This window comes from Thunnus maccoyii, chromosome 16 (genome assembly GCF_910596095.1).
Source record: "Thunnus maccoyii chromosome 16, fThuMac1.1, whole genome shotgun sequence".
Classification (NCBI taxonomy): domain Eukaryota; kingdom Metazoa; phylum Chordata; class Actinopteri; order Scombriformes; family Scombridae; genus Thunnus; species Thunnus maccoyii.
Window position 1 is genome coordinate 15,598,820 of NC_056548.1, and position 14,629 is coordinate 15,613,448.

Here is a 14,629-nt window from a genome sequence, read left to right on the forward strand (position 1 = left end):
TCTTTGTTATATTGTAGGGATCCTGTTAGTAGGGATCCTCCATGCTCTCTGTGTGAGTTTATTGTGTTTGAAGTGTTGAATGCTAAAATTTAGTTCATGCCAATGTTAATTTTCAGTATTAACAACAACAAAAAAAGCATTTTTCTTTTCAAACATTTGTACCAATATTAATTTCTATTATTGGACAAAAAGACATTTATTTTCAAACATCAGTGTTAGTGTTTAAAAATAATTTCTCTTTATTTTGCCACATAAATCAGAATTTTAATGTACTGTTATACAAATCTTTCAATAAATTTCCTTCTGACACAAAAATAACCATTATGTTACACAGGCGCACACACACATACTACATGGACACATGCGCACACACATACACACAAACAAACACACACACACATACGCAGGCACACATGCACACAAAACAAAAATGCGCCATTCATGATTTGGCACTTTGGACATATGGAGCAGTTTGCATTGATCTGCTGGTTTGGGTGGCCATGCAGTGCAATAATGTTTGTAGAATGACATCCCTTTCCCTTAGGTGGGCCGTACTCGCCTAAACTGGGCCCAGGCTACAAATATAGTTTACTTGAGACCACATCGACATCACATGAATACTGGTACACACACACAGTTATGGCAGGAATATGCAAATGTTAGAAAATCTTAAAAAGAAAATGAAAAACAGGTCCATACTTCAAAACTCACCTCTGCTGCTTTGTTATTATTTTACCTAACACAAATGCACCAAACTCGACTCAAATGACTAACAGTTGTTGTTTTTTTTTGTTTGTTTGTCTTCCAGAAATAAAATGGACAAATTCAAAGTCTGTATGATACTGTGGGCTCGAATCCCCCAGACTAATTCCTGGTTTAACGGATATGTAAAAATGTGTCATTGGACTCTGTTTAAATAATAGTGAGGTGCATTTTAAGTTGCCTGCACCACATTTCCACATTTCTATCTACTAAATCCATAAAATATGTCACGGTGCAGGAAACAGTCACAGGTGGTGGCTGTCTTAAAATTCTCTGTGTTGTAAACTGATGATTTAAAAGGCTTACAGCGAGCCATGGACCAAAACAACATGAGGAACCAGTGTCTCTTACACCATACAGTAAATGCACCCTGAAACATCCCCTATTCTAACATATGTGCACACAATATGAAATAAGACCGTTTACCACAACAGCTGGTCTACGTCTTTGAATTTGTACATTATTATTATTATTATTATTATTATGTCACATACATAAATATCAGATTTCCTTGCCGACAAATGCACATTGCACACTTACATAATTTGTAGCCTGAATACAATATGTGCTTTTTTATGTACTGTGCATCAATTTTGAAAACTTCTATTCTACATTCAATTGGTTTGTGATAATTACGGCTACAAAATCTTTTGACAGTTAAACGTCTTGAGTGAACGTGGCGTGAATGTGATTAGATCTCTGTTGCGGTAATTTTGTTCAACAGTGATGTAAACAATCCACTGTCTTTAACTTATTATTTTGTCATTTCGGACTTGCATTCATTTAATAGTTTTGGACACATATGTTACAGAGGCAAGACATTTGAACACAGAGGAAACCTGTGGTGTGAAAAATACGAACACATAAAAAAAACAAAAAAAACAAAACAAAACACAAATACCCCTGAACCCAAAGTCAGAAATGGTCTTTAAAAAAAAAAAAAAAAAGAAGTATTCTAAATCACCAAAGAGTAAATAATCTCCCTTTGAAACACACATTTATCTGAAACTGATGAGTGTTTGTCAAAAAAGAAAAGCAGCAGATATGAAAAATATAAAAAGAAACAGAAATCCATTTAGTAATTCTTGAGTGGCTTTCCACTGCTGGAGATGGACGAGATCTGAATTCCACTTTGGGACTCTTTATAGGTTCATTACATCAGGCGAAGTCAATTCATCCCAGAAAGAAAGCGTTAAGAATGGTGTTCAAATAGTGTTGTCACAGACATCTAAATACAAAACACGTACAATGTGAATTCTTCTTCGAGTAAGGATTTTAAAAAAGACATAGAAATCAAACAATATTTTGAGGATCCTAAGGCCTGTTTGAAATTGGCAGCTGATGATAAAAGGTTATGTTTCTTTTACATGGACACATTTTCCTTTTCCAACTAACAAGAGGCTTGTATCCAGACAATGACAAAAACCCTCCACATACTGCACTTCTATTCTGTTTGTATAAACCCGACACCACACTGGTGTTAACTGCGTTTGGGTTCTTGCAGCGTGCCATCCAGACTTTTATTTCACCTGCTGAGTACATAGAGGGTTTAAGGCAGCTTGGAAGTCAGTTTTTCTTCATCTCCACTAATACAATGTAATGTAACCACTATCACTCGTTAGTTTTACACCATGGCCATTGTTAAATCCTGGTCTCTTATCCGTGTAAGAAGTGTGATCGCGGTCATCCTTGCTACTGGAAGTTTTGACAGGACGTTGACGTGTGTTTTCTGTCTGTTAGGATTCTCAGTACGTCCAATATTTGGTTCTTTGTCAGGTAAACAGACTCGCCACACTCCAGTTCTCAGTGGTTTCTAGTTCGTCTCAGTGTTTCTGCTGCTGAAGGGGACTGCGCGTCTGCGTCCTGAGCCTCATGTGGCTTTGTCTTTCTGGTTGCAGTTGTTGTCTGTGCTGTTGTGGTCAGTTTGGTTGTCCTGTAAGCCGTCCTGCTGCTCTTTAGCCTGCCGGCGTCTCGATTTGACGGGCAGGGCCACGACCACCAGCAGGCACAGAAGATGTAGGCAGAAGTACCATGACCTGCATCCCAAAGAGAGACTCATTTAGTTTATTATAAGTGTTAATTGGAGAATGAACACAGAGCCACAGGTCAGTTTTTTTGGTTTCTTTTCATGTAGCAACATCATCAGGTCAAAATTGAATTTGTCCTTTAAAAACAATGATATTCCTTTTAGATTGAGCTGTATTAAGTGCAAATGTTAACATGCTAATATGCAGTTTCTCTATGATTGCAAACATGGAAAAGAGCTTTGAGAAAAGTTAAGGGGTTTGGCAAATATATATGTATATATATCTATTATATGCATCATAATTAAAACAGGCAATGTAAAGTGGCTAATTATGTGTCATATAGGCAAAGCGGAAAAAAAGTTTAGTGTAGTAAAACAAAAAGGCTGCCGAACATTTTCAGAAATGAGACAACTTTTTGTGTTAAGCTCACCTAAATGTGGAAATAAATCTACCATATCAAACTATTTAATTTCTCCTATTACGTTATGGACCTAAACCATAACCACAGATGTGAATATTTTTCAGCTCCCACCTCCCTGCTCCTTTAATGAGTCTGTTTTATTTTGCCTGTCGAGCAGCCACGTTCTGATTTAACTATAGCCTTCATCTGAACGACACTGGCCATTGTTGGGTTTTTATTTCATAGCAGTGGCCCGGCAATGTCAAGGCCGCTCGCTTAATTTCCTCCTCATCAATCCTGCGAACCCTACGCTCATTAAGCTGTCTCGTTAACTGTTACAGCCGCACAAGAGGGAACCAGGCTAATGAAAAAGTGTTCATATTTCTACACTGTGAGCAGGAACTTCATTTGCGTGCTTAATATTACAATTATTTTAAACAACAAGGGTGTGCACAACTTGCTCTGCTAATTACTTCAGAGAACAGCAGAGGCTGTTGTATTCTCTCTGGTATTCTGACACTTTATTTAAAAGAAATCCAGAGTCAGTAGTACAAACCAAAGCCGTGCGGCATCAACATCAACACATACGTACCTGTAGAATTTGAGTGAAGGTCCCACAGCAAGTAGGACAAATGGCACCACTGTGTAACTAATGGCAACCTGTGTCCATGCCCACGTGATGACATCATAGATGCACTTGTATGAGTCGGAGACCAGGAAGTGCGGTCTGATGTTGTGCCTTACCTGTAAGAGAAGAAAACATAAGATCTCAACATCATTTTCAAATCTGTAAACTTTAAATTGCACTCCGCTCTTTCTACTGTAACGTCAACTATGAGTTCAACTGACCTAGTTCTCAAATCTTTTTCCCTGCCTAGTTCTGCTTATTATCTGCTCATCTCTTTTTTTCCCCCTCTCTGTCTTTTTCCATCTAATAACTCATCAGAGAAATCGATATCTGAAAAGGCCTATGTGGCAGAAGCCAGGAGTTTTATGGTGGAACTGGGTCAGTGGTCTCATTGTCCTCCTTTAGATAAAGAAGAAGAAAGTCCCTGCAAGAACTCACCTACACAGCAAATTTACTGTGCTGGCGTTTCAGTTAATCAACCCTTCCCGAGTAGATAGTCCAGAATTACACAGCGTTTCCCCCCCTGGACCATCACCCTTCATAAATATCCTTGTCTACTTCTTTCACAAGACTAGAGTGAAGAGGTCTGGCTGAGCAGAGATTAGTGGTAATGGCCTCACACTTAAAATGAGGTATAAGCGGTATACTACTTTATCATTACACCCTCACTCTCCATTAAAGGATTTCGGTGTGTGTTTGTTGGTCTGCTAAGTAGCTGTGGTAAATCTAAAGAGCTCCTAGACTCTGGCAGGAAGATGGGGAAGCAAATCAATCAAATTTACTGGCAAAATTTCCTGGAACAGCTATAGGATGAACCCACTATCATGATTGCTATACAACAAGAGTGTACTACTCCACTGTAGATTGATAAACCTACATATATGTGGCTGAATTTATAGTTATACATTTCAAGATCTCTGGGCTGGGAAGAGCTCAAACAGCTGTACTGTATGTATAGACAGAAACAGTTTGTGTACTCACTGCACGTGCAGCCATGGTCATGGCGATGCCAGTGAGGAAGGTCAGGTAGTAGCCGGGGTACACCCCGTGCCACATGGCTGACAGCAGGAAGGTAGCAGCAGTAGGGTTTATGGGACAGCGCTCATAACACACCCTGGGGAAAGAACCAACATGGCACACGTCCAGTATTCAGTCAAAACATTTCACATGACTGAGCAGAAACAAATGAAAGGTTATATTCCTGACTAGGAAAGTCAATAACTGGAGAATATATATACAAAAGATCATGGATTGCAATAAAACTCATGAGATTCTTTAATGAGAAAATTCTAATGTATGTTTTTTAAATAATCTAACCCAATGAGGCTTGTAAAATCTTCTGCAAAATGATTATGTGGCATTTTTGGAATCAAACCATTCAAATGATGATTTCATTCAGACATGACTGAAATCAAAACACTTTTTAAGATAACAGTATAAAATATGCATCTTACAGCTCTCACACAAATTGAGCAAAGTAAAGTATTATGCTATACAGTAGTATGCTTTTACCTTTTCAGCCAAAGAGCAGTCTGGATATTCCAGTTGTCCAAGAACATCTTGAAACTGGTGGCAAACTGAAATCAGAGCCGCAACAATACACCTTTAGACAGCAGTTGTAAAAGGGCATTATCAAGATATAAAGTGTCTCATAAAAATGAGTCAAACCTCAATGTCCAGAATTCTGAGATTTGATATCAGGTCCCACCGCGGGGAGCCATCTTTGTTGTATCCATTGAAGCCAAATCCTGCTGCGTTGTTAATAGCATCAGCTGCAGAAGAAAGGTACAGATGTTTCTGAGTGCTATGACAGAAACAGCCTCAATGTCCTGAGAACGCATTTGTTTGTGAAACAATGGGTGACACAACATTACATGCATTTGTCATTGATATGTAACAATGGCTGCAGTTCTCGATTGAACACTAGATGGCGCTGCAATGTCAAGAAATGTTGTGAAATGACATATAGACAAAGGTTGTGACTGGTCAAGTACAGTACAGACTGAAAAAACTGGAGGAATGTCAAGATTTGATTTTCCGACAATAAAATAAAATACATATCTTGGCCTGGACGTCATGTGAAACTCACCAAGTGTCCAGACAAAGTAGTACTTTGGCCTCAGAGCCAGCATGGCCAGGTAAAGGTAGATGACTTGTAGATGGAAGGGTGTGGAGTTGACGAAGTTGTCGTCTATTGAGTGCTCCACTGGGATCAGCTTACACAGCGACAGATAGATGGCCAGCGAGATGGCACACGTACACAGCTTGGAGATGACATCATTCTGAGAGGAGGTGAGAGGAGCGAGCGTTTTAAAAAGAATCAATTCTGTTAAAACTCATTACGCTGCATTATATACAAAAGGAAACAGTAACCACTCGATAAGAGAAGTGATATTTTTACTTTAAACACTCAGTTAAGCAGACTCAAGGTTAACTCAAGTCCTTCAGCTTTCTCTCATGTTTTTTATATTTAGCAATGTCTGTGTTTCACTCCGTTCATTTCTCATTTGAGATAAACACACACATATACACGCTCAAATCTTGGGAGTGTAATTTAATTATTAATGCATTTTGCAGTAAGAATTCATAAGTAACCTGGAGGTTTAGACATTTTGCGTCATTAAATTCTCAATAATGTTTTAGTTTCTGTTTCTCTAAAGGAAAGTGAATGCATTATAATTACCCTGCACCCTTGTAAAGCTGCTCTACTAAGGGCCTTTTTCCAACATTACAGAAATATGCAATTAAAGAGAATTACATAGTTTAAAGTCCCATTTCGTAATATCATAACCACTCAATGTATTCAAATACTCTCTTTGAGGGTTTCAAGTTACCAAAAAAAAGCATTTTAGAAAGCTTTCTGGCCACCGTAGCACAAAATATTGCCCCTATCTTACCTCAGTGTTGGCAGACTTCACCTGCTGTACGCCCTTCTCTTTAATGTGGTAAAAAACTGTGATGTGGTTGCACTGTGTGTGTTCATTGTAAACCCTGTCTGCATACCAGATTTCCTTTCTTCTTCAAACTGATTCAGCTGAAAGTAACTGAAGCTGAATGGGACTCAATTGTGCCTCTTACAACTACACTGCATCTCTACAGCTGCGTGTTGTACCTTGGGCGAGGGTTCGCTCTGCTTGTACTTCCCGTTCTCCTTGCCGTTGGCATTCTCATGGTGGCGTGGCTGGTAGCACGTGCCTTCAATGAAAGCCATGTAGTCATTATAGGAGCATGTGGGCCCTGCCAGGATGCCCATGAAGTTACAGTTGTAGCTAAGGTATTCCAGCAAGCTTGGCATCCGCCTGAAGTGCAAGAGGGAGAGACAAGCATAGACATGTCAGAAAAAAACTTGTGTTATACTATTGTATTGTCTTACATTAACAAGACAGTCCAGATTCAAATGTTAAGGACTGAATAAATCCAGGACATCATGCTTGCATGGACTGTGCCTTGTGATTTGATTTAAAATATAATAGTGTAACAAATACCAGGGAATCAAATTATCTTCTGAGCTACTAGCATCTATTCCATTTCAGCCCATTGTTCTATTCTATTGAACTCTCCAAGTAAAGAAGTAAGGTAAAAAACAAGGGCAGACAAGGACAGCAGACACACAGCAGTTAGTTTATACTAGTTCTGTTTATACTACATTGGGTGTCTGCAAGTGTATGACACGGACCCTTACGGACATGGGCAGATGATGAAATTCATGTCACGCACAGCCCCCTTCATGCTCCCTAGCAGCCACATAGATGCACAAAGAACAATTTGGGTTTTATGGTCTTTTGCTGAATCATTTCTTTCCCCACAAAATCTAACTGCCCGAATGGGAGCTTTTGTTTTTGCCTCGACTACTAATTCCTCACCTTCCCCGTAGCCATCTCAGAGATAGCTGTTGACTCACAGCAGCCCAGCGAAGGTTTATAAAACAAAGATTTAATGCCTTTTATTTGCCTGCCTTATAAGGACACTGGCCAGTTCAGCTCATGATCACTGCATCAACTCTGCTTCACAGAAAACAAATATTCTCTTCTTTTGTTTAGCAATTCCTGCAATAATGATATCAAGATGTCAGTCCTGTCTAATCTCTGTTCTGTTGAACTACTGTATGTTATCAACATATTAACCAAATCCTCCTTTTTACCTCAGCTGCACTGACATCTCCATTAGAAACTGTTAGAGAAAAGAAATCTGCAGTTGTAATAATGCAGGAATGATGGAGGTTAGGGCATTCCTACAATACAGGTCACATGAGAGCAGTGAATGTGTGATTTCCTAGATACCAAGTTCCAAATTATTGCTTGACAGCACCAAAGAGAGACTGAAAGTGGGCGGGTGGGGGTGGCAGGCAATGTGGTGATTTCCTATGCAGCAATATAAGCAATGACCCCTTTATTAAAATAAATAAATTAAGAGCATCATTTCTTTCAGATTGAGCTCATGGGAAACCTGAATGCAAATCTAACACAATGACAACTTTTTTAATACAAATGCAGACATCCTTAATTGACATCAACTCATCACCTAGAGCAGTAAAAACATACCTGAGTCACATACCTGATAGCTAGGTATTTCTGACTGGGTGTCAGCTGTCCATCTCGCTTGGTCAAACCTACAGACAGACACACACACTTTGTACATTTAAAAAAATACATTTAATCTATATCCATCATGTTCTGAAAAGCAGTTTCACATGCGTTATTTTGCCAAATCTTCAAATTCAAGCTCACGGCAATGAGAAGTGCTGATTCTCAAGAGTTGAGTGGTATTGCAACCAACGCTAGCCGGGGTCAGGGGTAACTGGGGTAACTGCATAGCAACGTGCAGGAAAGGGCATTTGTGAATGGCCCAGCAACACCGGCTTCCTTCTGCTGAGTTAGCTCAGGACGATGAATGAGTGAGAGCGGGAGAGCAGAGAGTGGCGAGAAACAATGACGCAACAGAAAGCGCAGGCCGCTGTGTACATAACCTCGCTAAAAATCTAACACAGGTTGTACTATTGTTCTGGCAGCACTTTTGCATTGGCCTTGTACTGATAAACAAAGAGGAGGTGTGCCATCTTGGCGTGTAGCCAGGTAAACATTAATTTTAGGGGTTACTGAGAAGGTTAGTAAAGGTCTGCTCTATTCTTTAGACTAAATTTGTTTTCATAGTTTGTTCTCTTTTATTGCATACTTACAAAAGACCCTGAGCTGCTTGTGGCTATGCAACTCATTAGACTGAAAAACTCATGGCCAGCTCTGGCATCATGGGATACATATTGAGCATAGATCTCTTCTTGCGAGGCGATGTTTAGTTCAATTCTGCTGCTCCTCTGATCCCAGCCAAACAAATGAAAAGATGAATTTTGACGCGTGAGGCTTCACATATTTTGCCATATAAAACAGACATAACAACATACTGTTCAGTGTGTGTGTGTAAGAGAGAGAGAGAGTATAAACAGCAGGCAGGTATCAGAGTGACAGTTTGCTGAGGATGGGGATTACAGTCTTAGTTTCTCATTAGAGTCACAGTTGCAAGGAGAATCAGTGACCTGAACAGAATTTAAAAGACTATGCAATTCCGTGCTACATACACATGCATGTAACCACACACACGCGTGCACACATACCAATACACAAATCATTATTAGACCGCTGATTGTGTTCAGTGTAGAATATCCTGAGGGGACTTAAGACTCCAAGTGGGAACTAAAAAGCTGCGAGTGACTCTCATCATCCTCTCAATCTCTAAGCCTCTTCTCGCCACAGAAGCTCGATCACGCTCGTTTATTTTAACCTTGGTGTCAGGTCTACAGCTTTATTTATTGCTCATTAGCACGTGTGGTTTTCCTGTTATGGTAGCAAACTCTCCATTCGCTACAAAGGATTGCGTCAATCCAGGTCAGCTAGTGGAGCAGCGACTGGACGCCGTGCACTTCCGCTCTGGCAGCTCTGCCTTAAAAATCTGAGGGTCTGCTGGTATTTCTGTGGCAAAGGATTGTTGTGCGACACACATCCGGGCATGGTTTATGTTTTGCTAATAAATAAATGTCTAACACTACGCGCTGTTCGTTTTAAGTCAGCCATTAAACTGTTCAACAGAGAGGGAGAGAGAGGGAGAACATAGTTGGTCATTGCTCTATTACATAACTGTGTTGATGCTCTCTTTCTGGTTCACTAGTCCATTGTCAGAACTGACTACTGGCTTGGAAATGTGGCCCATGAGATCTGTTTTTAAACTCCTGGGAGAATTGAACCGGCATTTTCACTTCTGTCACGTCTGCCAGTTTTTTGTTTTTTTGCCTCACAGAGGATGCACACACTGGCACACACAGACACACACACAGACAGGAAACACACACACTTTGAGAGACACACTGATGCTCGCCTTACCATCATGTATCTCAAACGCCAAGCTGGTGATCTTCTGTGTTATAACCATCATGGGCCTAATAAGGACAAGGAAAACATACAACCAGCTCATCACAGTGTTTTGACTTTTTCTTCACAAGATGACATTCCCCCCCCCCCCCCCCCCTACATACTTAACCTTTTATTTGTATGCTTATCTGTTTTAGTTTATAAGATTTATCCTGTTAAACTGATAGTCTGTTGTAGACTGTTGTATTTTATATGGCAGGGATTTGGAAAGTTTTTGGGTGCATGATCAAACTAATGACTTTAGCTGCCAATTAATCCATTAATAACAGTAACAGTATGGGCTTCAAAATGGGAAGTTTCCTCTACAATAAGTGCAGGTCTTTTTTATTCTTCAGCTATTTTTTGGCCCTGATTCAGTCAGAGAATCACTCTGCTACACAGCCTGCTTCCTACTGACTTAATTCAATCATTTTTAATCATAAAGCAAGATATTTAAAGAATTATCCAGCCTGATTTCATGTCCTTTAGCCTGTATTTAGATATATACAACGTTCTGCATCAGCAAGTACAATTTCTTGACTAATTTTATACATTAAAAAACTGTTTGTGGCAACATTAAATTAAAAAAACAGCATCAAGTATAAGCAACAGGCCAGAGATTGTCTGGTTTTTAATTAAAATTTCTTTAAAGTTTTGAGGAAAATTACAACTACCTGGTCCTTGCTATAAGGGTCACACTGACATTTTGAAAAAAAAAAAAAGTGAATTTGACATTTTCAAGAAAAACAGGGACAGAAGATGAGGTAGTTGAAAGAGTGAAATCTCTGCCCTCGCAGAGGCAGTATGGGTTTGCATTGGGTTGCTTAGCAACTAGCCACCCCCACCCTGCTGGGACTGCAGGCTGTCTGCTTGAATTGTCAGACAGTCTGGAGGAGTGGGAACCAATGGCAAGCAACTATAGTCCCCATCAACGTCCTCCTGCGGACACATCTGAACAATGTGACATGCTCTTGTTTCTGTTTAGCTCAGACTGGTTGAGTCATATCCAACGTTCCCCTGACGCTTGACGTTAACTTCTCTTTTAAGCTTCATCCGTAGTACATCTTGCATTCAAAATTAACACCAAAGGAAGCTTTCAGTTTTAATTAAAAATCACAAATGTTGTAGTGAGCTAGTGTGTTGTTACAGTGTAACTTACCCTGTGAAATCTGCAGAGTACATGCCGTAGTCAAACACATAGACTCGCGTGATCTGACACAATATCAGATAGCCAAGAGTCACCATGAAGCAGTACCTGTGCAGAGAAATAAAGAAAAGACATAAAAAAAAGAGAAGAATAAATGATTATAATTTGCACATAGCTAAATAATATGTAAAAATAGAAACAGCAAATTTGAAATCTTGCTGCATTTCTTCCAAGTTTAATTTTCAATCTCCAAAATTTGAATCTACACATCGATATGAAGCATTTGTTCTGTGGAGAGAAAATGAACATTGTCCATCGCATTAGCAGAACAATTACTTTTTTCTTTACAGTACAATACAAAAGACAGTGGCCTCTGCAACAAGGCAGAGAGTTATGGAAAGGGGACGGGGGTCAAAGATTCGACAAAAGGCCAGAGGAGGCTCCAATAATGTGTCAATGTCCGTGGAGGAAGACAGAGGACAACACAACCTTTCAACAGAAGACAGAGTAGCAGTAAAGCCTTTAGTACAAAGCTGTTGTAGAGATCAGCCCAAGTCAAAGCTAGCTAACTAGCATCCCCCTGCTGCAAACAATAAGAGGATTGTTCTGTTCTGAGAAGGAATACAACACATCAGCTAGAGCTAGGCTGCGTCAGAGGTAAGACACAACGAGACCTCTTGATTCTGAGAGCCTACTGTATCTGCAGCCCTAAGATGCAGCGAAGACAACATCCGATCTGATACTGCCGAGCATTTATAAACACAAGATAACACACTTTCAGTGCTCCAATATAAAATATTTTAAGACCTTTAACACTACTATTAATCACAAAACCCTTAGAGAATGCACTGCGAAGAGAAGATAATCGTTATACAATGCACAATATTCTGCATCTTGCACATACAGAAGAGTGTATGGCTCTTAATGTTCACCATATTCCTAGACCAGCTCTGCAGCAACAGGGCTCATTTAAATGCAGCATGTATACATTCAGTGATACTAAGTGTGTGTGTGTGTGTGTGGAGGTGAGTAATTTATTTTTGGACCAATGCAGGGCTTCTATACTGGACACCCAAAATACAAGCGGTATTTAGCCAACATTGTCCAATAAAGCCTACAGTCTTTCTACATAGAATGTTACTTATATGTGTTTCCTATAACCTTGTTTAATCAATTTAAGTAATCTGTGCACACTTGTGAAACCATCACATTGAACAATGGTGCGTGAACTTTTTCACATCCCCCTTCAATCAATATCTTCTACAATTCCATAGCTCTTTTCACTTTGAATATATTTTTTCTGTATTTCTGATATTTCATATTTTAAATGTAATTTTTTATTTCTATAGTTATATCACCCATCTAACTCGCTCATGTGTAAGATGGTGAATCTTTTCAGTTTCAAGGTCACATCTGTGGTTGGAACATCTTATCTCTGGAACAAGTTGGGAGTATTCGGTGATGTCCAGGCACCTCTAGACAAATGGCATAAATTTGTACAACTCCCAACCCAAAGTTGGGAGAACTGAGAGCATTTCCTGTCATGTAGAGCTGTGTTTTTCTTCAAGCTTCAACAAACTGAGACTTCTTGGCTGAGGAGTCTTTATTTTTCCACGACAGCCCCAGTGCTCATTACTGGACAAATATTTATGGATGTTTTTATTTTAAATGGATTTACAGTAACACGGCTAGCTAGTGACTCCAGTAGTAATCAAAGCCAAAAGCTAATTTTGTCAAGTCAAACTTGAGAAGTCATGAGGGATCCTCAGACTTCACTTTGAGAACCATTCTAGAAACCTGGCTTGCATAACTGTCTCAAATATTCTGATGCCTTTAAGTGAGCTGATTCTAAAAAAAGGCCTCAAAACATGCCACTACTTAAAGGTCACATTGCTCAATATCGGTTAATTGGATTCTCAATGGGACATAAAAAAGCAGAATTAAATTCAACGTGCAACCAGGTATATCAGGGTTCAAGCGCCCACAACTTGGAACCAAAAGTGCACAGACTTGGAACAACCAAGATACCATATATAGCTTCAATGGGTGGTTTAATATGCAGTTTGTACATTCAGGAAGGCTGAGATGCCCTTCTGCACTGCACACTACCAGGATCCGCCCCAGCATTGGACCACAAAGGTTGTGAAAACATTTCTCAATTAATCACCTTTGTGTCTCCTAGCTTAGGTTACTTCTTCAGATTCTTTTTCTCATTCACTGATGTGTTACAACTTGTAGAAAGGCAAATCTGAGCCAGATCGGTTTCACTTGCTTACAATGCACTTTTCTCTATTTGACATTTTCTTGAAGCCAGTGACAAAAGGTTTTCTGTTGACTCTACAAACAGTTTTAATCCTTTGCAAGATCCCCGTTTCGCTAAAAATCATCTTGCTCTACTGGCAGCACACAGCTGTGGTTGTCAGTGTGTATATAGACTATATATGCTATAGCAACTATATCTGCAGTGGGCCCACCAGGGATCCCGTCTTTATCCTCATCTGATTTGTGTTTGTTTAATTCACAGCTCAGAGGGGGGTGTTTCATTTCCACTCAAGGCTTTGGATGGAGACGGGGACTAAAGTAGGCTGGCCTCCCACTGTGGGACAGGAGTAGACAGGTCAGTGCACAGACAGGAGCCGCAGGTATGGAAATACACTGTACATGGAGCAATGAAAACAAAACAAAACAAAAAAACAGGCTTTAAATAACCATTTGAACACTCTAAGGCCTCTCCCTAAGGTTGTGTACACATTGTAAATGCCTCGAAGCACACTTCATGCTTGCTCAAATGCGTGCACAGATCCAGAGGAAATTTCCATCTGTTCAGCATGCGACTGCGAGGCAGTAATTCAGACACTTATCACTGTCAGGTTCACAGTCATGCTTTCACAACAAAACTCCTATGAATTCCAATTAAATTGCATGCTTATCTCACACATCCAGTAATAATTTTGTATATTTTATCCTCAATTCAGGTCTGCCGCCTTAGTGAAGATAAGTTGGCTGGAGCTGAGGACGACATCAGGGTGGTAGCAAATTAAGGGGAAACTTCCTCTTTGATGGTTACAACCACTAACACAGGCAACCGATGTCTAGAGGTTGCAAACAGACACTGACCTAGAAAAATACCAGTTTGCCATGTAAATGTGTCAATTTGTTTCACTAAAACAGAATATCCTCTACTAAAATAAAGTGCAATAGTTTACAATGATCCTTTGAATAGAAGATATTTACATTAAAGCTGCAACAATTAGTCAATTAATTGAT

The 14,629-nt window shown here is 39.7% G+C and overlaps 1 protein-coding gene across 1 annotated transcript in view; it reads right to left on the minus strand.

Annotated features, from left to right (window-relative positions):
• Positions 1-1,531: 1,531 nt before the first annotated feature.
• mboat2a (membrane bound O-acyltransferase domain containing 2a) overlaps positions 1,532-14,629 on the minus strand; it is a 42,533-nt gene continuing 29,435 nt past the window's right edge. The window contains exons 4-13 of the mRNA XM_042388615.1: positions 11,375-11,470; positions 10,189-10,244; positions 8,372-8,426; positions 6,930-7,116; positions 5,907-6,099; positions 5,486-5,589; positions 5,330-5,394; positions 4,799-4,931; positions 3,782-3,933; positions 1,532-2,798 (exon numbers count right to left, since the gene is read on the minus strand). Of these exons, the coding sequence (XP_042244549.1) occupies positions 2,633-2,798; positions 3,782-3,933; positions 4,799-4,931; positions 5,330-5,394; positions 5,486-5,589; positions 5,907-6,099; positions 6,930-7,116; positions 8,372-8,426; positions 10,189-10,244; positions 11,375-11,470 (1,207 nt within the window). The 3' untranslated portion in view covers positions 1,532-2,632. The remainder of the gene's footprint in view (positions 2,799-3,781; positions 3,934-4,798; positions 4,932-5,329; positions 5,395-5,485; positions 5,590-5,906; positions 6,100-6,929; positions 7,117-8,371; positions 8,427-10,188; positions 10,245-11,374; positions 11,471-14,629) is intronic.